At 45.8% G+C, this 22,162-nt stretch overlaps 6 protein-coding genes and 1 long non-coding RNA gene across 10 annotated transcripts; 5 read left to right on the top strand and 2 right to left on the bottom strand.

Annotated features, from left to right (window-relative positions):
• The first annotated feature begins 169 nt into the window (after positions 1-169).
• LOC6531261 lies at positions 170-8,653 on the top strand. Of its 2 annotated transcripts, none has more exons than XM_015195696.3 (4): positions 170-969; positions 1,330-1,406; positions 1,507-3,796; positions 3,856-8,653. In XM_015195696.3, the coding sequence occupies exons 3-4, from the start codon at positions 1,525-1,527 to the stop codon at positions 8,055-8,057; spliced, it is 6,474 nt and encodes a 2,157-aa protein (XP_015051182.1). In that variant the 5' UTR covers positions 170-969; positions 1,330-1,406; positions 1,507-1,524; the 3' UTR covers positions 8,058-8,653. The 2 variants fall into 2 exon arrangements, with proteins under 2 accessions (XP_015051182.1, XP_002092070.1); XM_002092034.3 differs by having other exon boundaries at positions 171-969; positions 3,850-8,653.
• Positions 8,654-8,780: 127 nt separating this feature from the next.
• LOC6531260 (kinesin-like protein KIF12) lies at positions 8,781-16,033 on the top strand. Of its 2 annotated transcripts, XM_002092033.3 has the most exons (8): positions 8,781-9,998; positions 13,063-13,237; positions 13,293-13,520; positions 13,585-13,725; positions 14,061-14,202; positions 14,269-15,109; positions 15,535-15,858; positions 15,917-16,033. In XM_002092033.3, the coding sequence occupies exons 1-8, from the start codon at positions 9,676-9,678 to the stop codon at positions 15,927-15,929; spliced, it is 2,187 nt and encodes a 728-aa protein (XP_002092069.3). In that variant the 5' UTR covers positions 8,781-9,675; the 3' UTR covers positions 15,930-16,033. The 2 variants fall into 2 exon arrangements, with proteins under 2 accessions (XP_002092069.3, XP_015051181.1); XM_015195695.2 differs by lacking the exons at positions 15,535-15,858; positions 15,917-16,033 and adding an exon at positions 15,235-15,444.
• LOC120320989 lies at positions 11,168-14,371 on the bottom strand. Of its 2 annotated transcripts, XR_005560535.1 has the most exons (3): positions 14,246-14,371; positions 14,005-14,192; positions 11,168-13,781 (listed from the first exon to the last, which is right to left on the bottom strand). It is a non-coding gene; the product is annotated as an uncharacterized LOC120320989 (long non-coding RNA). The 2 variants fall into 2 exon arrangements; XR_005560534.1 differs by having other exon boundaries at positions 11,168-14,192.
• A 244-nt stretch (positions 16,034-16,277) lies between the features above and the next one.
• On the top strand, positions 16,278-17,032 carry LOC26536174 (guanine nucleotide-binding protein subunit gamma-1). The gene has a single exon (XM_015195694.2). The coding sequence runs from the start codon at positions 16,457-16,459 to the stop codon at positions 16,655-16,657; it is 201 nt and encodes a 66-aa protein (XP_015051180.1). The 5' UTR covers positions 16,278-16,456; the 3' UTR covers positions 16,658-17,032.
• A 26-nt stretch (positions 17,033-17,058) lies between these two features.
• Positions 17,059-17,415, top strand: LOC120320986. Its single transcript, XM_039372079.2, has one exon. The coding sequence runs from the start codon at positions 17,080-17,082 to the stop codon at positions 17,395-17,397; it is 318 nt and encodes a 105-aa protein (XP_039228013.1). The 5' UTR covers positions 17,059-17,079; the 3' UTR covers positions 17,398-17,415.
• Positions 17,416-17,451: 36 nt separating this feature from the next.
• LOC6531259 (PSME3-interacting protein) lies at positions 17,452-18,537 on the top strand. The gene is made up of 3 exons (XM_002092032.3): positions 17,452-17,781; positions 17,846-18,006; positions 18,071-18,537. Exons 1-3 carry the CDS (start codon positions 17,586-17,588, stop codon positions 18,461-18,463), a joined length of 750 nt encoding a protein of 249 aa, XP_002092068.1. The 5' UTR covers positions 17,452-17,585; the 3' UTR covers positions 18,464-18,537.
• LOC6531257 (nucleolar GTP-binding protein 2) lies at positions 18,461-22,074 on the bottom strand. The gene is made up of 3 exons (XM_002092030.3): positions 21,757-22,074; positions 19,749-20,427; positions 18,461-19,677 (listed from the first exon to the last, which is right to left on the bottom strand). The coding sequence occupies exons 1-3, from the start codon at positions 21,964-21,966 to the stop codon at positions 18,542-18,544; spliced, it is 2,025 nt and encodes a 674-aa protein (XP_002092066.1). The 5' UTR covers positions 21,967-22,074; the 3' UTR covers positions 18,461-18,541.
• Positions 22,075-22,162: the final 88 nt, after the last annotated feature.

Genomic DNA, 22,162 nt, shown 5'->3' with positions numbered 1-22,162 from the left:
AAGATATCACTTTTAAAAAGCTATAGTATATTAGATTTTGAAAGAAAACGCTAGTACTGGCCAACTATCGGTATTCTTACACTGAACCGCAAGCGAACCACGCAGCCAACCCAGTCGCACGGTTGCATTTTTGGCAGTCACACCAGCACGCTGCGCTAGCTATCGAACTATCGTCCATCACTAGCTTCTGCGCGTGTTTCAATGGCATGGCTGTAAAAAATACGAAAAATATTGCTATAATCTTGTTTTTAACGGGTTATCCGAACGCTCCCCGCAGCCCAATTGTGAAATATCCAATCCCCATACGCTACTTAACGAGCTGCTCCTAAAATACGTTGGAAAAGTGCGCGAACAAATCGAGCAGAACATAAAATGCAAAGCGTGGAAGGCGACGTGCAAAAAGAAGAAAATTTTTTGCCCCGCACAAGAGACGCGCAAAAAGGCGAAAAGGCAATTCGACTAAATCATTGTGCTTCTGGTCGAAACTAAAGCAAAAGGCAATTGCGTGCACTTGTGAAATCCGTTTGCATTACGTATCCGTGTCCTGCGAGTTTATAAACAATTGAAACCAGGCGTTAATTGTATAAGTTCGCCGAGGGGTGGGGGCCCCCCGCTCTCCTTCCGCGCCGTCTCGTCTCGGCCCGTCCAATCCAATCCGCTGGGCAAAATCTCTCTGCCTTTCGGTTTCGGTCTCTTTTTGGTTCAGTTGTGCAGCGAACTTCCGTGAAATCGGTTGTTGTTTTGGCTACGTTCTCTCCTTGCTGTTTGCGCGCGTAAAATTCATCGCTCTCTCTCTCTCTCTTGCCTACCACTCTCTGTACCGTTCTTCTCTCCTTCTGCCGCCTACAATTTGTGTGAAAATTCTACCTAAGCAGGGGTACAGCAACAACAACACTAGCAGCAGCAATAATACGCTGAGCAGAAACGACAAAAACAACAACAGCACGGCAACGCACAGGAGGAGAGCAGGTAAATAAACGTGCATAATTGCTGTACATTTTGATTGTAGTGTCCATTCCAAGAATATTTCAAGTAAATTTGTTTATTTTTAGCAGTAAGTGGCTCTCTCGTTGCCATTTTGTTACCATTTATTTTGGTATTTTCAATTATTTTGGCTTTACTTTTGCACCAGGGCTACAAAATCACCCAATGACCGGCGATTTTTGTGCAATTCAAATGTTTATGCAGTGAATATTTGGAAACATATTATCGTATATACCCCCGCATAAACGATAGACTTTGCTGTCATTCTAATTATTTGTTGTTTTTTGTCAAAATACCAAACCTAATATCTCACGTAATAATAAATTCATTTCATTTCGCTTTCAGCTGCGTAGAGAACAACGAAAAGCATAAAACAGAGAGAGCGAGAACCGGAACGGATTCAACGCCAACGGCATGCAAAGGTAATGAATATAATAATTTTTGCCCAAAGTGCGTTTAATTGATTGTTTGTTTTTCGCTCTTTTCTTAAATATTATTATTATTATTATATTTTGCTGACAGCGTGTGAATGCAGAAAATATGATGGAAGCATTGGATCAGCAACAAGCCAAGCTAACGTCTAACAGAGATGATGGAGAAGCGGGAACAGGATCGGAAACGGGATCGGGAGCGGGCACCGGGGGAGGAGCAGCTGCCGGCGAGGAAGACGACATCGAAGAACTTCATTATGTGCTGGACCTGGCGAAGAAGGAAAGCGAGAGCCACCAACATGGGGAGAACAACAACGCTGAGGAAAATGAGGATGGAAAGCCGAAAAAGAACGATGACGTGATAGATTTAGCCATGGCAAATGGCCAGGGTTTCAGCGACACGCCGGAGGAAGAGACTGCCGGAACGGAGGAGACAGAGCAGTCAGAGGAATCTCTTCTCCATCTAAGAAAAAGCACAGAGACACCAGTCGATTTAGAACCTCTCTCAAGTCCAGCAAACTGCTTGACAACTGCTCCTCCCTCTACAGATCTCGTAAAGCAAGAGCTGGTCGAAGACAATCCAGAGGAACTCCCAGAAGCAGGCAGCATCCCACTTACAGATCAGTTCTTAAAGGATATCAAACTGAAGACCGAAGTGGAGGACAAAACTGATTCCTTAAGTGATAACCATATGGAGTTCTTATCTGATTCAGAAGATCACCCAGCGGATACTTTAGAGGCAAATCATGAGTCGGAAACCGATGAAAAGGTAGTCCAATTCCTGCCAAAGGAATCAGACAGCAATGAAGTCGAAGAAAAATATTTTCCATCTGCTAATGATGATTCTGAAAGCGAAATCGAGGAAAAGGGGTACACCCCACCGGTGATACATCTAGAAACAGATTCGGAAAGTGGGGAAAAAGAGTTTTTATCCATTAAAGATAATGAGAGTCCAGCTTTGGAGATCGAAGGAGAGACAGCTGAGTCTCAGTCTTCAAAAGATCTTTACAAAGATGACGTTGATGAAAATGTTTCCCCTATAGCGCCAGAAGTGGATGATACTGCATCGCAACCTACTGTTGTACCTTCTTTAGAAGGATCTGACACATTGGATTCTCCTTCGTTGACAATGGATGTGGACCTTCCAAGGTGCGAAGACGGAGCGCCCCCCAGTGTTATTAAAATCGAGTCTGATTTGGAAGATGAAGCACACAGTGATAGTGTCAAGTTAAAAGAACATACTGTTGAGGTCGTTCCGTTGATTAAGCTGAATGGGGCTCATAAGGCTTTGAAAGAAGAGAAGCTCGTGGACGAGGAGATGGTGGAACCCGGCCAAGAGCTGGAAGACCCCAAGGAACTGTCTGTGATAACAAACCACACTGGCAACAACTCTAAGGAGGAGGACACTTCCGCTTCTCAGGTGCCATCGCTCTCTGTGATTCTACCTGTTCGTACGAGTCGTAGCAGAAGCACAAGCAGCAGGAGCAGCACCGTAAGCTCTGCTTCGCAGCCGCAGCTGGTGATCGATCATCCGGAAAGCGAGCACAATGCCAAACCCCCGACCCTGAAGCTTTCTCTAAAGCGCAGGCGCAGCAAGAGTTCCTCCGTTAGCCAATCCGATAAACAAACAAAGATGGAGTCAGGTGGCTCCGTTTCCTCGCTGCTTCTGCAACGCCTTCAGGGCAATGCCAATGTGGGTCCGCCTGTCGCCTCTACGGAATCGCTACAAGTCCTTAGTTGTGCAAAGTGCAATTTGCAGTTCGAGTTCGAAAGCTTTCAGCAGCTGAACAAGCACCAGGCCCAGTGCAGCGGGATCCAAAGCATCAGTTCCGAGTTACCACAGAAACAGGAGCGCTTCTTTCGGTGCGCCCAGTGTAGCACCGTTCACCAGTGCTGGCACTTTTTTCTCCACATGCGAGAAGTGCACCAGCGTTACATTTGCTTATACTGTAACCATGTGTATCCCAGTGTAGAAAAGCTGTCGCTGCATCTAGAAAACAAGCATGACATCGACCAGAGCCACTTCGCTAAGGATGCGTGGGAAGAGCAGCAGAAAACGGAGGATAGAGCCAGGCATCTCGTTTGTTGCACATGTCAAGCCACTTTCGTCCAGGGCTCTGAGTTTGAGGATCACGATTGCTCCCAACTGATGCAGCCGTGTGCTTTGTGCAATCAAAAAAGTGGCCATGCCATTGGTTGCAAGAACAACAAACGGAAGCCTTCGAGAAGGCGGCGAAAGGTCCGTAGACCACCGGAAACGCCACTGCCGATTCCTCAGGAGCCGGTTGAACAACCCATACTCGTGGAGGCAATACCGGAGCAACAGCCCCAACAGTTGCAGCTCCAATCGGACATGCAGAATCTTTTCCCTGCAGAAAACAGTAAGAAGAAAACATTTATAATTTTGGAGATCATTTTTCTAAATTTCGTATAGTTCCAGCGCCAGAGCCCGTGGAAGATCCTCCAGCGCCTCCCATTCCCAAGTTGGTTGTGCCCAAAATTATGTTGCGGGTGCCTAAGGAATTTCAGAAGTCTGTGGATGCAGCCCTCAGCAGTACGGATACGGAGGACGAGGAGCTAGAAACGGCACAGCCGGTGGAAGAAGCAGTGTCGGCACCAACCGAGGAGCTACCTTTTGATGCACCGCCTCCTCCACCGCCAGCGCTTAACTTCGATGACTCGACTGCGTCTAAGCTAAATCGTGTACTGGCGGAACTGGAGCGCACCAAGCTGGACATTGAGCGAACCAAGGCGGATATAATTACCAAAAAGCAGTCCAAGGTTATTATGGCCAATGCACATTTGGAAAATGTTGTGCCACAGGTTGTAGATCCTCCTCAGCACCTGCAGCCACAGCAAGAGGAACAGCGTCGTTGGTCACTAACGCCACCTGCGTCGCCTCACAACAATCACGTCAATCTTCCAGAACCTCCCCCAGCTTTAATTACTGAATTTCAAGATCAGCCCGATGCAGTGCGTCGTAACAGTCTCGGCAGTGATTGCATGGACATAGATGATAGTTTGAATGGACCAGAGATGGAAGATAGTAGGGATTCTACGGGGGAACAGAAGGAATCTCTGGAGCCAGCCCAACCTTTGCACGAGCTCCAACCTGTTGACGAACCGCTTGCCATTCAGCCGCTTCCACCCGCCGACGGCATAATAGTAGCTGGAGCTGACACCCACACGGTGGATCTGCAACTGGATCGTCCTCTCGATCGGTTTTCGATGGTGGATTTTGTGCGTTTGTGCTTAAAATCAGTGTACTCCTTATGCCTGTATTGCAATCATGCCCGAAGGATCGCGGTAAATGTAAAGCAGTTGGTGCTTCATTTAATAGGCCAGCACAGATTTACAGCCACAGTGGATAGCATTACGGCAGAGGAACTGTACGCAGAGACCATTGTAGCAAAACTGAAAAGCTTTCTTCCGCACTTGGAAAACGAGTATATGAATGCGGCCAGTTGTTGCAGTTTGGAAAATGGCAAGTACGTGGAGCCGTTCAACGAGCGAATATACGAGTGCTTCACCTGCCGTTTTGTGACCTCCACTCACAAGGAGCTGTACACCCACAACAGAAGACTTCACATAAAGTCAAACATAATGTGTGTAATGTGTCAAACTAACTTCTATAGCTACAGCGAGATTTTGTGTCATATTTGTCCAGGCGAGGTAGCTGGAAGTATTTACGATCTTCAGTTCCGTTGCTGTCTCTGCGATATGGCTCCATTGCCCTCCGCCTTTAGACTAATGGTGCATTTGAGGAAGCAGCACCAGGCTTGCGACATCTGTCTAGAGGATTGCCAGAGCCAAGCGAAACTGTCGTCTCACGTGTGGAAGCACAAGTTACTACACTTGTGCTATCGCTGTGGTATCGCGTATCGCAACAAGCAGGATATCTCAAAGCATCTGTTCTGGAAGCACGGAACGGAGAGTGCAGGATGCAAGCAATGTCTACAAAAGCGCTGGCGCCATGTCTACCACTTCTGTGTGCCGCCCGCAGAATTCCCATGCGAGCAATGCGGGTTCGTCTTCAGCAAAGCCATATACCTGGAGGTACATCAAAGAATGCATACAGGCGATTTCCGCTATGCGTGCACAGAGGAGGGCTGCGAAGAGAAATTCGTTTCGCGCAAGCTCTTGCTAAAACATGCCAGCAGTCATGTCGCGAAGGAACTGCCCCAAGCGGATTCCATGGAGCAGGCGAATGATGCCACTTCGGCTCCAAAGTTGGAGGAAATAAAGGAGGAGCTAGAAGATGGCGAGGATAAAAAAGAAGGAACACAAAATAGTGAAAAGCTCTTGTCCGAATCGGAAACCAATAAAGAGTCCACCAAGAAGGAGGAACCGGACCGTATTGAGAATGCAAAAGAGCCGCCAGTCAGTAAATCTGAGAATAGAAAACGGCGCAAGAAGTCGAAGCGCAACAAGGAATCCTTGGAGGACCTTAATCTCATCGCACCCAATCTCTCCGAGTCGGATAGCAGTGATGACAGTGATTCAGATGCGCCGAGAAGCAGCCACCAAGAGCAGCCTAAGCTGCCAATGCGATCCTCTGTGGATGATCTGGATATGCCCAAGGTGATGCTGTCGCCATCCTCTGAGAGTGACGCCGATGAACTTGATGGCAAATCCAAACTGGAAGATAAAGAAAAACTTTCAGACGGCTCTAAAGAAGAAAAGGCTCTGGATGCCGATGATGAATCGGAGCCCAAGAAGGAGGAAGAACAAGTGGATGTGTCAATTTGGAAAAACCTCCTTCAAAATCAGGCGGTGGCCATCCCGGAAGAGCAGGCGGTTAAGGAGGAGGACAGGGAAGACTTAGCCATTCTTCCGCCCGCAAAACTTCACGTTGCCTGGTCTGATCACGATTATTGCAAATTGCACCGCACGCCACCACCCTCACCCGTGAAACAAAAGTCCGCTAACAAATCATCAATCAAAACGCCTGGTGAGAATGCCTCAAGTGATAGCGACAGTTCAAGTAGCTCCAGCTCGTCCGACTCCGATTCCTCGAGCTGTTCGTGCGGCTCCAACTGTAGCTGTAGTTCTAGCAACAGCAGTAGTTCCAGCGACAATTCCGACGACTCGGATAGCTCTACTGCTCGTGGATCGCCGCAGAAACGGTCTCGCAAGAAATCTTTAAAGGTAAAGAAGAGCTCAGAGTCACTCAAAAACGGTCAGAATGGTCCAAATGAGCAGGATCAAGTGGAGGAGACAACTGCCGTCAATGAGAACAATAATCCAGTGGCTCCACCCTCGCCCAAGCCTCCTATGTACAATGAGTCGGACTTCGATACAGCTTTCTCGGATACGGATGAAGAGTTCTACGATTCCCATCCTCAGAAACTGGCCAACGAACTGCTGACCCAAAAGCGAGAGGCTCTCATGGCCGAGCATGCCCCACTGCGGCCCAGCAACAATTACGACATTGTGGAAAACAGTCGACCATCAACTCCTTCTCTTCCGGAGGAAGCTTCTGCTTTTGCTGACAAGCGGGAAAAGGTGAGGAACAAGAAAAAGAAGCGGGAACGAAAGTCTACGAGTAAAACTGGCAAGCTACAGCCGATGGCTAGTACACCCCTACCCATGGATAGGATAGCCGGAATGCCTGGAATGATTCCGCCCCTGGAGCCGCCTACTCCTATACAGTCACATCCAGAATCTTCTGTGTTCCCTGTAACGCCACTTACCCATCGTCAACTGCAATCATCCATGACCAGGATGAGTGAGGGCAGCAGCTGCTCCGATGCCGATGCCCAGTTGAAGCGTTCGAAACGCCAGCGACGGCCCAACAAGTTCTACGGCTATACGAGCGACGACGAAAACATGAGCGCCGTTCTAGCGCCACCGCTACAGGTGGGAATGCAGCTTATCAAACCGCAGCCACCACCACAGTTGACCTGGGCCAAGGAGGATCTGCCCACACCGCCTAAGCAGCGAAACAGGAATAACAATAACAGTAGCCACCACCATCACTCACACAGCAATGGCGGAACTTCATTGGCAGGCTCCTCGCGGAAGAGAAGCAAACAGCGTTCGCTTCTCGCCACAGGAGGATCTCGCTCAGCCAAGCGTCACAAGCCCGATCGAGAGGATCACTTGCCACCCATTCCCACTCTCAAAATCCGGCCTAGCCTGTTGCCCACCACTGCTCCACCGTCGGACAGCAGTGAAAGCAGCTCTGATGACGACGAGGCGGAGGTGAATGTGACCAGTGTGCTCCCGACTCCACAACCGGCGCCACCTCCAGTTTTGCCAACTCCTCTACCGGTGGCTTTGCCAGTTCCACCACCACCACCGCCAGCGGCCACTGCTTTCAACCAACCCATACCACCAGCACTGCTACCCAATCCCGGATTCGCCACACTGCAGTACTTCAAGGCGAACAACATACGGTATCCCATTCGACCGCCGGCAGGAGCGCGCCTCGCTCGTGAAGGAGAATCGGTGTACTGCTACTGTCGCTGTCCGTACGACGAGGTCTCCGAGATGATCGCATGCGACGGGGACAACTGTCTTATCGAGTGGTTCCACTTTGAGTGCGTGGGCATCATGGTGGCGCCGCAGGGCAAGTGGTTCTGCGCCGAGTGCAGGCCCAAGTACTCAGAGGGTATCTATCAGGGCGCCAAGCCCCAATGAAAGAACACGGATTAACTGCATCATTGGTTCCTCCTACCACAAATAATCAACTATAACTACAAACCCCACTACAGAATGGATTACGCTTATTAATTGATAAACACGTATAGTCGCTTATCCCTGGCGATCGTCAAAGGAGAAGAACTCTATATCTTATTTACTAAAGAAATAGGCCTAGACTAATAAAGTAACGTACTTGTAAAAATTGCGGGCAGAATGTAACCGCAGGCTCAAAGGAGCTCTCCGAGGAGAGCCTAAGCTAAGCTAATTTAATTGTAATATAAATATCCGAAACAAGATTATCAAATTATATATACATTTCTATATTCGCTTAAATCGTATGTAAATATCGATGGCTGCATATTTCGTATGCACTTTGTAAAATAGCTAGATTACTCGATAGATACCATAAACACTTAGGAAATAGGGTGTACACCTATAAATAGCAGTCCCAAGTATAGTTCATAACTAATTCTACATATATATACACGTAATGACTATGATTAGAACAAAAAATCGAAAGCCAGCTGCAAATCGGAATGCAATGGATTATGAAAAAATAAACATGCAACATTGTGAGACGTATACAAAAACAATTATTAAAACTAATTGTACTAATTTGTTTGGCCACTCGGCTGTGGGTCTAATATGAGTTCATCAATTTATTAGGTAACATGCGGATCATTTGGATACGTAATTTGTGGTTCTAATAATGAAACAGGTGAATGGGGCTTTTGAATAATCAAGTGCAATTTATCAAAGGTCGCTTGGAATATGAAATGAATTTTGAAACGATTTAAGACTTTAATTCCAGAAAAACGATAATGTGCAAGCTTTGTACCGAATCTAATTTCTAATCTAAAATATAAGTTGACTACGCATTTCACCTTTCAGGGAATTCCTCTAACGTGGCCAATACTTGTTAACCCACCCGTCCGAACTGTGGGTTTAATATCCTGGAAAGGAATGCCACGTTCCCGGCCCTGATTATGCCGAAGTAAATGCAAATAAGCCACGACAAGGCGGTTAATGTTGTTGTAGTTGCGCACGATGAATGGACACGAATGGCGCCAGGGTCAGCAGTGGGGTCATCCACCATCCACCCATCCATTCAGAAGCCTTCCTCATTCGGCGGGGGAGTCCCTCGGTTTGTTTACCAAACAGCACGTAGATTTAATTGCCACTGTGGGAAGGAGTCACTCCGGCGAGTGCCTTTGGCGAGTGAAAGCAACAACCACAACGAAGTTCAATTACAGGTGGTGCCGGGGGGTGTTCCCTAGGTTGACTAGTTGGGCATATGGGTAGGTGGTGGCCAGTGGCCAGTAGTCGGTGGCCAGTGGCCAGTAGTCGGTGGCCAGTGGTGTGCGTGCGTAGAAATTACCATAAATCTGATGGCTCGAATAAAAAAGGCTGCTCTGGTGAACTTGGCCAGCCAGTTCGTGTTGAGTTTTCGCGGCGAGCGGTTAACCGGAAACGCGGACAATCGGAGGACGGAATTTTTGAATATTAGTTGACCTGCGTGTCCACAGTGCCATGTCCACGGGACATCCTAGTGCTGAGCAAACAATCGACCCCTTATCCCGCTTCTCCCCATTCGCTGGCATCGCCACCGGTGACCATGGTTCGCCGGGCCTCGAGTGTTCCTCATCTGAATAGTAGTGGCGGCAGCAGTGCGGACAGCGCCGGTACGTCGGGCAGTCGCCGTGGTCGGGCTCCAGTGGCCGGCTCCCGCGGCCGCAAGACGCCATCGACCACATCCACTGGCCAGAGTCAGCGGCAGAGTTCCGGCAGCAGCAGCAGTATGCCACGATCCCGCAGTCTGACCAACGGCATGCGGCGGCTTAGTCCGCAGAAGGGACCTGGCAGTGGCGGTGGTGGGGGCGCCGGAGGAGGAGGTAGCTCCCGGAATACGCCGTATTTTCTCCGTTCACGCGAGAATGAGTAAGTGTGGGATAAGGATTGCGATGCTTCCCACCGTAATCAATAGGCGATAAGTCGTAAACAGTAAAGACCCATAATCAAATATTTAATCATTCCAAGGGTTATTATATAAATAGACATTTATAATAGACTTAATCCAGAGTTTCATTTTAAAGCCAAAGAACTGTGACCTTTGGAAAATAAAATTTTCGGTTAAATTTGATTTTGTGATATTTTCGAAAGTTTTGTGGAATTCTAAAAAATGTACATATTTGACTCTTATAAATACATAGTTCAAATTATTTTGCTTTTACGCCTCCTTAATATACATATGTATATGTATGTATATTTTTGAAATATCAATAGTCACAGGAACACCAAAAACTTTTAAAACGATGACCAAGTCTGGGAAAAGGCCATTATTTATTAAACATTTCTGTAGGAGCCACCGAGAAAATGTATTAATTTGCATCAGAACGTGTGGCAGGGCGGAAAACGAATACGGAGGAGGGGTAATGATAACACGACAGCTCACCCCCAAACAGGCGATCCATTAAAAACCCTTGAGGCAAAGAAAATGACGGAGAGGCACAAGCCAAACCATAATGACCACGCACAATAAGCCAAGAGAGAGACAGTCGAACGGACAGCCGGACGGACAGGCAATCAAGCGGACAGACAAACGGACATTCAAACGGACGAGCAGTTGGCCAGACTGACCGGCCTCCATTTAAACACTCTGTGGTTCGAAACCGGAGGAAGTGTGGGCACAGATCTGGGGGTTGGGTACCCAACGAGCACACGGCACAAATCGATTTTGCAATTAAACCATATTAAAGTCTATAGCTGTATCGATGTACACATGCCCGTAGTCGAGTATGACCGCAGTCGAGAGCGAAAGTGACACATTTGTGTTGGTTTTTATATTCGGTTTTTATATGCGGGTTCAGGTGCAGAAGACACAATGGAGTTAAGGTTAAGGACCCCAGTTTCTTTGCCCGCTGGCAAGTGGGTTAAGTGCTAGTTTTGGGCTTGCCTCGGTTTCGGTAGGATCATTAATAATTTAGAGCAGCAAAGGTGATTGGAGGGTAAAAAGAAAGTTTGAACTAGGGCTACAATTTGCTACAAAATACATACATACATTTGCAATCCACCATTAGATTCATTATTGCCCGGAAAAATTCCTGTACTATTGAGTATTAATTTGAGTAAATAATTTGAGTCACAATTGACACCTACGTATGTCACTTAGTAACTTAATGAAGTGCTGGGATATACGGAACTAGAATTTATTTTATAGATACGACATGATTAATCCCACCAGGCTAACGCCATTGTGGGCGTTATAATTATTTTGAAGCACGCATGTATTTCAGCCTTTTGATGAATTAATGCGTTGATAGCCATATGATTGACGACACACATCGAAGACTGTAGTGCCATATCCAGTGATAAACATTTACAACCATATATCAAGAAGATAGCGGCTAAATAACCTACAACACTCCACCCAAATAAATTTACGTGGTAGTCCGGAAGTTTTAGTTTGGCAATCCATGTGCATTTCATACTGCTCAATTTCATATGGATTTTTTGGCATGCACAACACGAGTTAGGTCATAATTACGCCCCGCAGATAATCTAGCCTGACATTTCGTTGCCTAAAACAAGCTTGGCTAATAAATATCTCCTACTAGCGGGTCTGGTTCACTCGGATTCGGATTCGGAGTTGGATTCGGATTCCATGCCCGGGAAATAAAAGTGAGAGTTTCGTTTTTTCCCACTCGCTATGGTTTATTTGATTCGCAAACAAGTGGCCCAGAAAAAACCCATATTTTTTTATTGCTCATACGATTTAGCCTGAAATTTCTCGTTACTTTTTAAGCGGTGCTGGGAAAATATTTACCCTGTGCAAATATCAACAATACTTACAAGTAGGCTTTCATTTGCTCAGGTATACAAATGTGTCACAGCAAAGAGCTTGTACTTTTCAGAAAGCTAACTATAAACTATATAAAATCTCTGCCTTAAAACAAATATCGGTAATTGACTACGAATAACAATAGTAAAATGCATTGATTACAAGGAATATTTGTGAGCAAAATCAAAACTTTCGCTTATAGTTAAGCCTTGTAGTGGTTGTATTGGCCTATTAAATATTGAGGGCTAGACCAAAAGTTGATTGAACTTTTCTGGGCGTTAGCTTCTCAAGTCGTCGGTCTGGGGCTTCGTGTTAATTCCGTTCTATTGCCGCCTTCTGAAATATTTACCAAGTGCACATATTTACCGCAGTAGGCCCAACTCATGTCTGATTAATAAAGGCAGAGTGAAGTATGGCCATTAGGGCATGAATGTTTAACAAGTCATTTACGTGAAAATGTTAAATGTCAGCTATGTGCCACATACAATCACGCCAAGGCGGCTCATCGCACATACGCCGTGCTGTCCAGTCTATTTGCAGTTCAATAAACTGTTTGTATTGGAAACTTTGCTTCGTTTGTGAGGAATATTTTCTGGATAATTGTTGGGTTAGCGAACAAGTGAAACCAAAAGTTTTTGGAATCCCTTTCAATAATTTACTGCTTCATATTTCCATATTTCCAAACAGCTGCGATAAAATTCCCCAGAAGCGAGCTCGTTAATCCAATTGAAATGTGACCTCTGACTCCTACTTCACGTTCACAGTAGCGAGCTAGTTTGAAGCGGTGGTCAAATAAATCAGAAAAACCCCAAAACTAACGCGCCATGCCATCCACCCTTAACCTTGACTAATAATAGGCCGGTCGAAGTCAGAGCTCCATCAAGTTCAAGGCAAATCCACCTATTCTGGAAATTCGCAGGGCCCACATCGAATCGAGCTCATAAAACAATGGAAGCCTTCTTTCACTTTGATTGATTAATTGCGATTTTGGTAACTGCGGGTTATGTACATTTGGCATCATAGTTGAACAGCCATATACATGAAGCCTTGAAATATACACGTTCCTCGTACTTTTATTGGCTAATTGCGTTTGGGCTATTTTGTATTTGCTAATTTGGGGCACCACTAAATGACTTAAAATACAATTAAAATTTATATTCTAAGGATTGGTAGCGCTGACACGCTGGAAATCGTGGCCTCCAAGTCCACGGGTAGCGAGGAGTGCTCAACGCCGGAGGACAATATCAATGTGGTGGTACGAGTGCGTCCTTTGAACGACAAGGAGAAAAGAGATCGACATGGGTCCACGCTTCAGTTTCCCGGAAACGGCCAGGTTATTGTACGTATTATTCTTGCAAACATTTCAACATGATGTTAAAACCAATCCGCTCCAGCTGGAAGGCAACGATGTGGGCCAGAAAAGGTCACATAATCGAGATAGTGTGCGGGTTTTTACATACAACGTGGTCTTTGAGCCAGGCGCCACGCAGGAGGACATTCTGGACTACTCGGGCATAAAGCGCATCATTGAAATGGGCATCGAGGGATTCAGTTGCACGGCTTTTTGTTACGGCCAAACAGGATCCGGCAAAACGCACACCCTTACCGGACCTCCGGATTTGGTCAGTCAAGCTCTGATTAACTTGTAAAACGTTTAACTTTAAACTTATTTCTTCCCACTTTAAGTTCGTTGGCAAACCGAATCCCAAGGATCCGCGACATGGCCTCATCTTCCGCTCGTTTTTGTATCTCTTCCAATTGATTAAGAATCGCAAGGACGTCAATTACGTGCTAAAAGCCTCCTTCATGGAAATCTACAATGAGCGGGTAAGTGGCGCCCAACGAGGGACCTCTAATCCACTTCAATGGACATGGCTTGACCTCTGCAATATCAATTTAAATCCTAATTGCATTTGCCATAATACCGATTGCTTGACCGCAAACATGCATACCACTGACCTCCATTAATGGCTGTCAGTACACTCCACCCACCGAAAACAGACGGGTAGTGGACGGGTAGTCCACCCACCTTTCGTCGATTGTCACTATGCGTGAAATGTTGCTGCATTTTGCGTGGCATTTCATTGATTTGTTTTCTTAGCCTACCTGCCATTTCCATATTGGTTTCGCAAATTGAATTGCATTTTTTATCAATCCCCTAGGTAATCGATTTGCTCAACCCGGGAAGTGCACGAAAACCGTTGGCGGTGCGCTGGTCCAAGAAATCGGGGGGGTTCTTTGTGGAGAACCTATTCACGGTGGACTGCGAAGAATTGGATGACCTTCTGGCCGTCCTGGAAGAAGGTAAGCAGTTGTTATCCTTTCATAAACTAGTTGTTTGACTCACATTCTATATTGCTATCCTCGTAGGTATGAGAAATCGTGCTGTTGGCTCTCATGCCATGAACGACCACTCCTCGCGGTCTCACACAATATTGACCGTTCACATCCTGTCCGATCAGCAAACGGATGGTGGGGTGTTCCTTTCCAAGCACGGAAAAATCAACTTTGTGGACCTGGCTGGCAGTGAGTTAACCAAGAAGACGATGAGCGAAGGGAAAACCCTGGAAGAGGCCAATAACATTAACAAGAGTCTTATGGTCCTCGGCTACTGTATCTCCTCGTTGAGCGACTCCAAGAAAAGGATGGGTCACATACCGTACCGAGATAGCCAGCTCACCAAGCTGTTGGCCGACAGTCTGGCGGGGAATGGTGTCACCTTGATGATCGCTTGCGTTTCCCCCGCCCACTATAATCATGCGGAAACTCTGAACACCTTGCGATATGCCTCGCGGGCGAAGAGGATACGCACCAAGCCAGTGATAAAGATGGATCCGAGGGAGGCGTTGATTCTCAGTCTAAAGCGTGACATTCATGCACTCCAAATGGAGAATGATCACCTCAAGGCGGCCTTGAATCTTCATCATCAAGCAGCTCCGAATGGCGAACCGGCTGAGAATCTTCTGGAGCTTCAACTGGATAGAGTGAGCAGCGGTGGTGGAATACCAGTGCCCAAAGTTGATCTGCAGCGATTACCAGAGCTAGATGGCTCCGAGCTAGCCGAACTTGTTAAACTTTACATGGTGGAGAACGAATCCCTGAGGCAGGAGAATAATCATCTGTTCACCGTGCGGGAAACAATTCTTAGGGATCAGGAGATTGTCTGTCGTGAAAACGAGCGGCTGCTAAAGAAACTGGAGGATGTCAATAAGTAAGTGGAATGCAGTTGATGATGTTGAGTTGGTATAGTTAAGATAGTTTATGAATATTGAACTGGCTTTTGGTTCCATCTCCAGGACTGGCTCATTGTTCTCTCCCATTTCTGACTCGTTCTAGGTCGAATCCGAACGGGATTGAGGACATTGAGCCAAGCCAGGAGGTGCAACCGAAAAAGGAGTGAATTATTACCTATATATCGGATGTTTTCTACTTCCTAGCCAGATTTATGTAAAGTGTATTTGTAAATGTTAAACAAAAAAAAAACAAGCCAAGAGTGTGACTAGTCATGTAAGGATTTGTAATAAAAGTTTGTTTTTGTTCCCATTAGCCGATCTTTTTTAGAATTTGCATTACTAAGTAACAACATTGTCTGTGCCATGATCAAATTAATATTTATTTATTACTTATATTCTTCAGAGTCTGTGTGCGTTCACCGTTGATACCAGCACGTCCGGCTATATCTCCAACGACAGGAAAGGAAACACCTGGCACTGAGATCTGGACAAATCCAGAACCGCTTCAATCTCCACCAGGACCAGATCTACCAATAGAGCAGCGAATGTCAGAGAATGCCGATAGAAGGACTGATACGGCTCAAAAGCGCATCGATCAGAAGAGAATAGCCAAGAACATTCTGATTATGGCCAATGCATTTCGGAAACCGGACTCAGACATAACCAAGGAGTTGAACCTTAATTCGGAGGAGGCGCATGCTAAGCAGCCAACAGAGTTTATGCCAGAGTAAGTGTAAGAAACATCACCTAAATAACTTTATTTTTAACTCCACTTTTAATTCCAGCATGCTCACATAAGGAACATTAAATGGAAAAAGTTTTAAACTCAGAGAATAATATATTATATATTTTTGCAATAAATAAAATGAAGGTGTTCAAAACATTGAACAAGAAAACTATAATTCAAATTGAAGTTAATCAATAGGACACATACAACAAATCAGTTACTCTCGTTCAATTTGTATTTTTATATTGATTGTCAACAGTTTCATCTTCGTATAGATTAAAATTAATCTACCTGCGAACGGGTTTAATGATTCAAAAAAAAGTTGGATCAAAAATCGAAAAGCTTTTGAAAAACGGCTGGCAAAAGTCGGAAAATAAAAGCACCATTCTCGACGCGGTCACACTTTGCTAAATATTGATTTTTCAGCCCCCCCAAAAAAATATATATTAGCAGCAAGGAGAAGTAGTGCGCATATTTCTCGATTACAATACCAGAGAAATTTAAACAAACGCAACTTGAGTTAAATCAGGGACATTACAGCAGCATTAGTATATCAGCAACCACCATAGGTCTCGCGGAGACAGCCGTCCTGGACATAATGGCTGCTAATTTGCAACAGCAGCGCTCCATCAACTTGCAGCTACGGCGGGAAATGGAGATGGAGCGGATGCCCGTCTCGGTGGCCTGCTCCTTGATGATGAAGTACATGCTGGAGCACGAGGAAGAGGACTGTCTACTCAGCGGCTTCACTCAGAAGGTGAATCCGTTTCGCGAAAAGAGCTCCTGCAGCATCCTATAGATTCGGATTCTGATGATCCGGACCCAGTCCTAACAGTATTATCCTATAAAGTATACTCAATTACGGCCGGGATCCGTGCCAGTCGTATAACCTATTTGCTGTTCGTTGTATGTGCATAAGTGTGCCGACCTCAATTATGTCTATAAACTAAATATATGCAATGGAATCGCACGAACCGAGAATTTATGGATGTATAAACAAAGTAGGAGGAACCGTCTTGACCTAAAATGCCTGCATATGTGTGTTTAAATATCGTGTATTTTGCTAATCCTGTAGCTCTTTATTGGAGACTTTAGCAAAGCCGCTTTCATTATAGATGTTTCCTATTGAGATATTCCTGAAATAAAGCCATGTAGTCAGTGATTTTAATGTGAAGGAAGTTTGTTTCGATTTGGTAGTGGTAGATTTTTCAAAATTTCAGAATGTTCCGGATTAGCTGCTCCACTTTGGCCTGGACAATGCGACCAAGCAAGTCCCTATCCGCGAATCCCTACTTTGTTTTCCTTGATCACTTCCGGATTAATCTTCAAAAGCGGGACATTTACCAACTGAAACCGATTTCTTTGGCCAAAATAGCCGGCAGAAAATGGCGAGAAATGACTGTCGCCCAGAAATCTGTTTTTGTGCAGATAGCCGAGATAAATCGAGCCAGAATTAAGGGCCGTGGACGCCCCAGTGTTCCAGTTGGAGGAGTAAGGCGCTGTCGAATTAAAAGAGTTCATAGGGATTGTTCGTTTTAGTGGCATGTGGCAAGTTTTTAAAACAAAAAATGACAAAGAAACATTAGCAGGTAGATTCCCGCCAATATTTCAAATTTCCTTGAGACCCTAGCAACACTTCTATAACAATGCACAGCTGGTAATTCAACGTTTACAACACTGGCAATAATTGTGGTGTCTAAAAAAGAGCAATATTACGAAAATACAGCATGAGTTCGGGATTTGTGACTGAAGCTGAGGCGGCCGAGCAAAGGCAGAGACGTCAGGAGGAATGGGAGCGTGTACGTCAGCCAGAGGATCCACTAGAACGACCCGAGGAGCCCTACGACGGACGCTCACTGTACGAACGCCTCAAACAAAACAAGGACAAGAAGGACATGGAGTACGAGGAGGCTCACAAGCTGAGTAAGTCTTTGCCAAAGGCAATGCAATCTGTCTGTCCTAATATAGGCAATATTTGTACGTACAGAAAACCTCATCCGTGGTCTCGACGACGATGAGGTGCAGTTTCTGGAGTTGGTCGATGCCCATAAAATGCACGCGGAGCGCCAGCAAATGCGCGACGAGGAGCTAGAACTAAAGGATTTCCGCAATCGCGTGGAGAAGCTGCAGGAGGAGAGTGTAGACAAGGTGGGTAGGGTTACGGGAAATAATTAATTGATTTTACAATTCCCAAATTTTCTCAAACCTTCAGAAACTGCAGGCTGAACTAAAAACCACAGCCAAATCTGGGGGAGCTTCGGTCGGGCGTAGCACTCAAAAGACGCTGCTCGGCCAGGGCATCAAGAGGAAAAACGGAGAACTGCCCACCACCAGCAAGGTAGCCAAAATCACTGAGGATGAGGTGGTCCAGATGGCAACGAATGAGACAACCAAGGACCCTGCTGATAAGACAACGAACACCACATTCACTACTAACAAATACAACCAGGGAGCCTTAAAATGCATCGCTGTACTTCCGGGCATCGGCTCCTACACAGAGTCTAGTGACTCGGAGGCCAGCACCGATGAGGAGGAACCCGACATTTGTAGCCGAACGGACTTGTGTGGCCGCAAAATTCCCAAAAAGAAGCAGTGCACGGAGTAGGATCAACTTTTTATTTGGATTCTTAATATGTAGTTTTTCCTTGCAAGAGAATATAGCCTAGAGTGTAAACGTAACGATTTACGTGTCCTTCTTTTTGTTTCTATTGCGATTCTTAACGTTTGTCGTCTCATAAAAGTTGCTACCAATTTTCTTTCGTTTCTGACTACGCTCCAAAGAGCGCTTTTGCTTGGCCGTCAACCGAGGAGCCTTTGAAGTGCTGGGACCGTCATCGTCAGAGCTGCCAGCATCGTCCGAATCTCCAGGTTGTATTTTGGCCACGCGGAATTTACCAGACGATGTGATGGCCAGCTGCTGAGGCTTCTTTGACTTGGCCTTCTTGTGCACAACGCGTTGCAAGTCCTCATTATACTCATCCTCCGAGTAGAACTCGTCTGCGCCATCGCTGGACTCCTCCTCCTCTTCACCGAGGTTGTGAATGCGAGCTTTTTTCCTTGCCGCACGCTCGGCCTTCTGCTGCTCCAACAGCTCTAGATCTATGTGATCAAGATCTTTCACATCTTGCTGCTCGTACTCAAGACCCACGCGAATTTTTCTAAAATCTTGGATCTGCTTAAACTCGCGGGCCTTCTTTACAGACTCACTGACGAATGTCGGTGCCTCGGATCTAGCATCTTCGTTGGGATCCTCTGCAACTACTTCCTCCTGCTTACCCTCCTGGGACTTGGGGACGGCAAATCCTTCGGGGGGAACGTAGAAAGGCAGTTTACCACGCTGCCAATCGTTAAGCACCATACGGGCAGTTACCGTAACGTCCGGCTCACCACCTTTTAGCAACTTGCCGGTCTTTTGGGCCAATTGTTCTAAGAAGTGTGTGGATGTGTTCCAGTGTTCGATTTTGTAGTTCTTTGAAATGTACTCCGGACGCACTCGTTTCAGCAGGGAGTCTACGTAATCTTCAGGATTTGTGACGAGCTCCACCCGCACTACACCCTTCAACACCTTCTCGGTGTCAGTCTCCGCGGTGGGATACACTACGCCAGGACAATCGATCAAGAAGATGCGTTTCATTAGCGTTATGTACTGCCACACTTTCGTCTCCCCCGCAATTGGTGCCACTTTGCAAACCTTTTTTGAGCGTAGCGCATTAATAACAGAAGATTTACCCACGTTGGGATACCCAATGAAGCCCACACTGATCTGTTTTTTGTCCAAATGCAGTTTGCCCAACTGACGGAAAAGGTTAATGAGCGCACCTATAAAATAAATGGATTTTAATTTGGATTTTTAAGCACTAATAAGTGATATTTTTAGTTTATAAACTTACCTTTGCCAAATGGATGTTGTAGGGAAGCATGAAAGGCAATGGTAGGATACTCAGCACTAAGAATAGCTACCCAACGTTGGGTTACCCACACCGGCACCAGATCAACCTTGTTCAGGATGAAGAATAGATGTTTGTGGGGTTTCTCCTTGCGCAAGAACTCCTCAATGTACTTCGAACGCGTGCCCATGGGATCGCGGGCATCCAGTACCTGAAGCAGTACATCGGACGCATCAACCACCTTGTGGAGCTCGTTCCAGATGCGTTTGCTCTGTCCGGCACCAAACACCCAATCACGGACGGCCTTCTTTTCACCAGTGTCCTCACGGATTAGATCTAAATCCTTAGCGGAATCGTACTTATCGGCCTGGTCATCGGCCGCCTTGCTTAGATCCTCCAGATCGCGAACCTTAAGACTGACCCTCTTGCGCTGCTTTTTGGGACCAAAGGTACTGTCGAAGCTCTCGGTGTCCAGCAAATGAACCCTTTTGTATTTCGCTGCCTCGTTTAGTAAGGTCACCGGCAATTGGGATGGCTTCATGATCACCTGGTAAGGATCCTTGACAGCCTTGCCAATCTCATCCTGGAATTTTTGCAAAGCTGTTTGCGAGATAACCCGGGAATTGCTGAACCACTTGGGCGTGGGCTCAACACGAGCCATTGTTCCAGCAGGCAGGCGCCCCTAAAATTAAACACATATTTAGGATTAGTATGAAGTATTAAATGGTTTGTACGGCATTCTCTTATGCATATTTATTGCATTTTTTGTATAAGTTTTCTATTTACATTTTAAACTTTACACAAATCACTATCGATAATTGTAAACAACTGTTATCGCTAATCTATTGGCGATAGTCATCGCCCTTTTTATGCTGTCAGTCAAATTTACGAACTTCACGTGTTAGATATTGTCGCAAGTGTCATCAAAAAAACAACATGAATCCGGGATCATCTAAGCGAGGAGCTCGCAGCTCTGATTCGTCGTTGTCGCAGCAAATGAAACAGAACATTAGCAAAATGAACGACCTGGTTGCTGAACTGCAGGAAGAGAAGCAGAAGGTGGAAAGCCTGCAGCAGAAAGACGAAGAAAGAAAGCAGCAGATGGCGCAGCAAAACGCGAGTCTGCAGCGACGTGTGCAGGAGCTGGAGCTGCTAAATGCGCAATTGGAAAAATTCAACAGCGAGCGCATAGGAATTTTGCAGCAACTGCAGATCGAGATGTGCAACTACGCAACTATTCAGGAGAAGTTTTCCGAAGAAGAGCAGACCATGCAAGCTATAGTGCGTGAGCTGGAAGAAGAGCGTCAGGATCTGCTTAATGAACTGGCCATTAAGGAAGTCATCAGCGCGGATAGCATCGACGATATGAACGAGGAGATAGACAGTCTTAGTCAGCAGTTAAACGATAAGTCCGAGGACAACTCTTGCATTATTTGTTTTTCGCCCTGGGACTCTGAGGGCGAACATCGCGTGGTTTCCTTGCGCTGCGGCCACCTTTTTGGTAGGAAATGCGTCCGAACAGCACTTCGTCATTCGCGTGAATGCCCTATCTGCAAGAAGCGGGCTCACCCCGCCGACATCCGCAAAATCTTCACTTAATGATATTAAGCAATACCCAGTTCAATAAGTTTTATAACATCTGGTTATGTTAAGCTACCTTTATATTCCTTTTAATCTTTTATACAAGACAGTATATATATCAACAGTGCCAAAAAGATTTAAAAATTGGACTCTACAACAAGAATAAATAACAATAAAGCTTAACAAAACTATTTATAAAATGTTTTAATCTGTTAATGCATTCACTTACTGAAGACCATTAACTGGATTTGGCTTCGATAATTTGAATTGCTATTTTGTGCAGTAGATGGCCATTTTAGAAAACAAACAATTATTTTAAATTATTGAAGTAGCAATAAATGGTTATGGCTATTACTGAAGTCTATGGGTAATTCTATGAGTCCAAAGATAATAAATATCATAGAAATTGCAACCCGACATTTAGACTCACCTGGAATGGGGCGGGCGTGAGGATCTTTCCAGTGCGATCGCGTTTGGCCTTGAAGTTTCGGTACATCTGGAGCCGCTTGATGGTGCCCTTCGTGCGGGGGTGGGCGACTCCCTTGAGGCCGCTTTTGGGGCGCTCAGGATTCATCGAGTGGTTGGAGTGGTTGAACCCCTGCGTCCGGGGCTTACCTGGGGTGCTTCGTACTTTCGGCATGGTGTCTTAAGAATGCCGTCTGCCTTGTTTATAAATTAAAACGTATGCTTAGGCACGCTCAAACCAAAACACACGTGTTTGGTTGAAATAAAAAAAAAACAAAGGGATCGTGCGTTGCTCAACACTGTCTGAATGTGCTACCCAACACTGAAATGCGCCTCCTAAAATCTTAACTACGAGGAATGGTCACACTAAA

This window comes from Drosophila yakuba, chromosome 2R, assembly GCF_016746365.2.
Source record: "Drosophila yakuba strain Tai18E2 chromosome 2R, Prin_Dyak_Tai18E2_2.1, whole genome shotgun sequence".
NCBI classification, from domain to species: Eukaryota; Metazoa; Arthropoda; class Insecta; order Diptera; family Drosophilidae; genus Drosophila; species Drosophila yakuba.
This window is presented reverse-complemented; position numbering and strand designations above follow the sequence as displayed.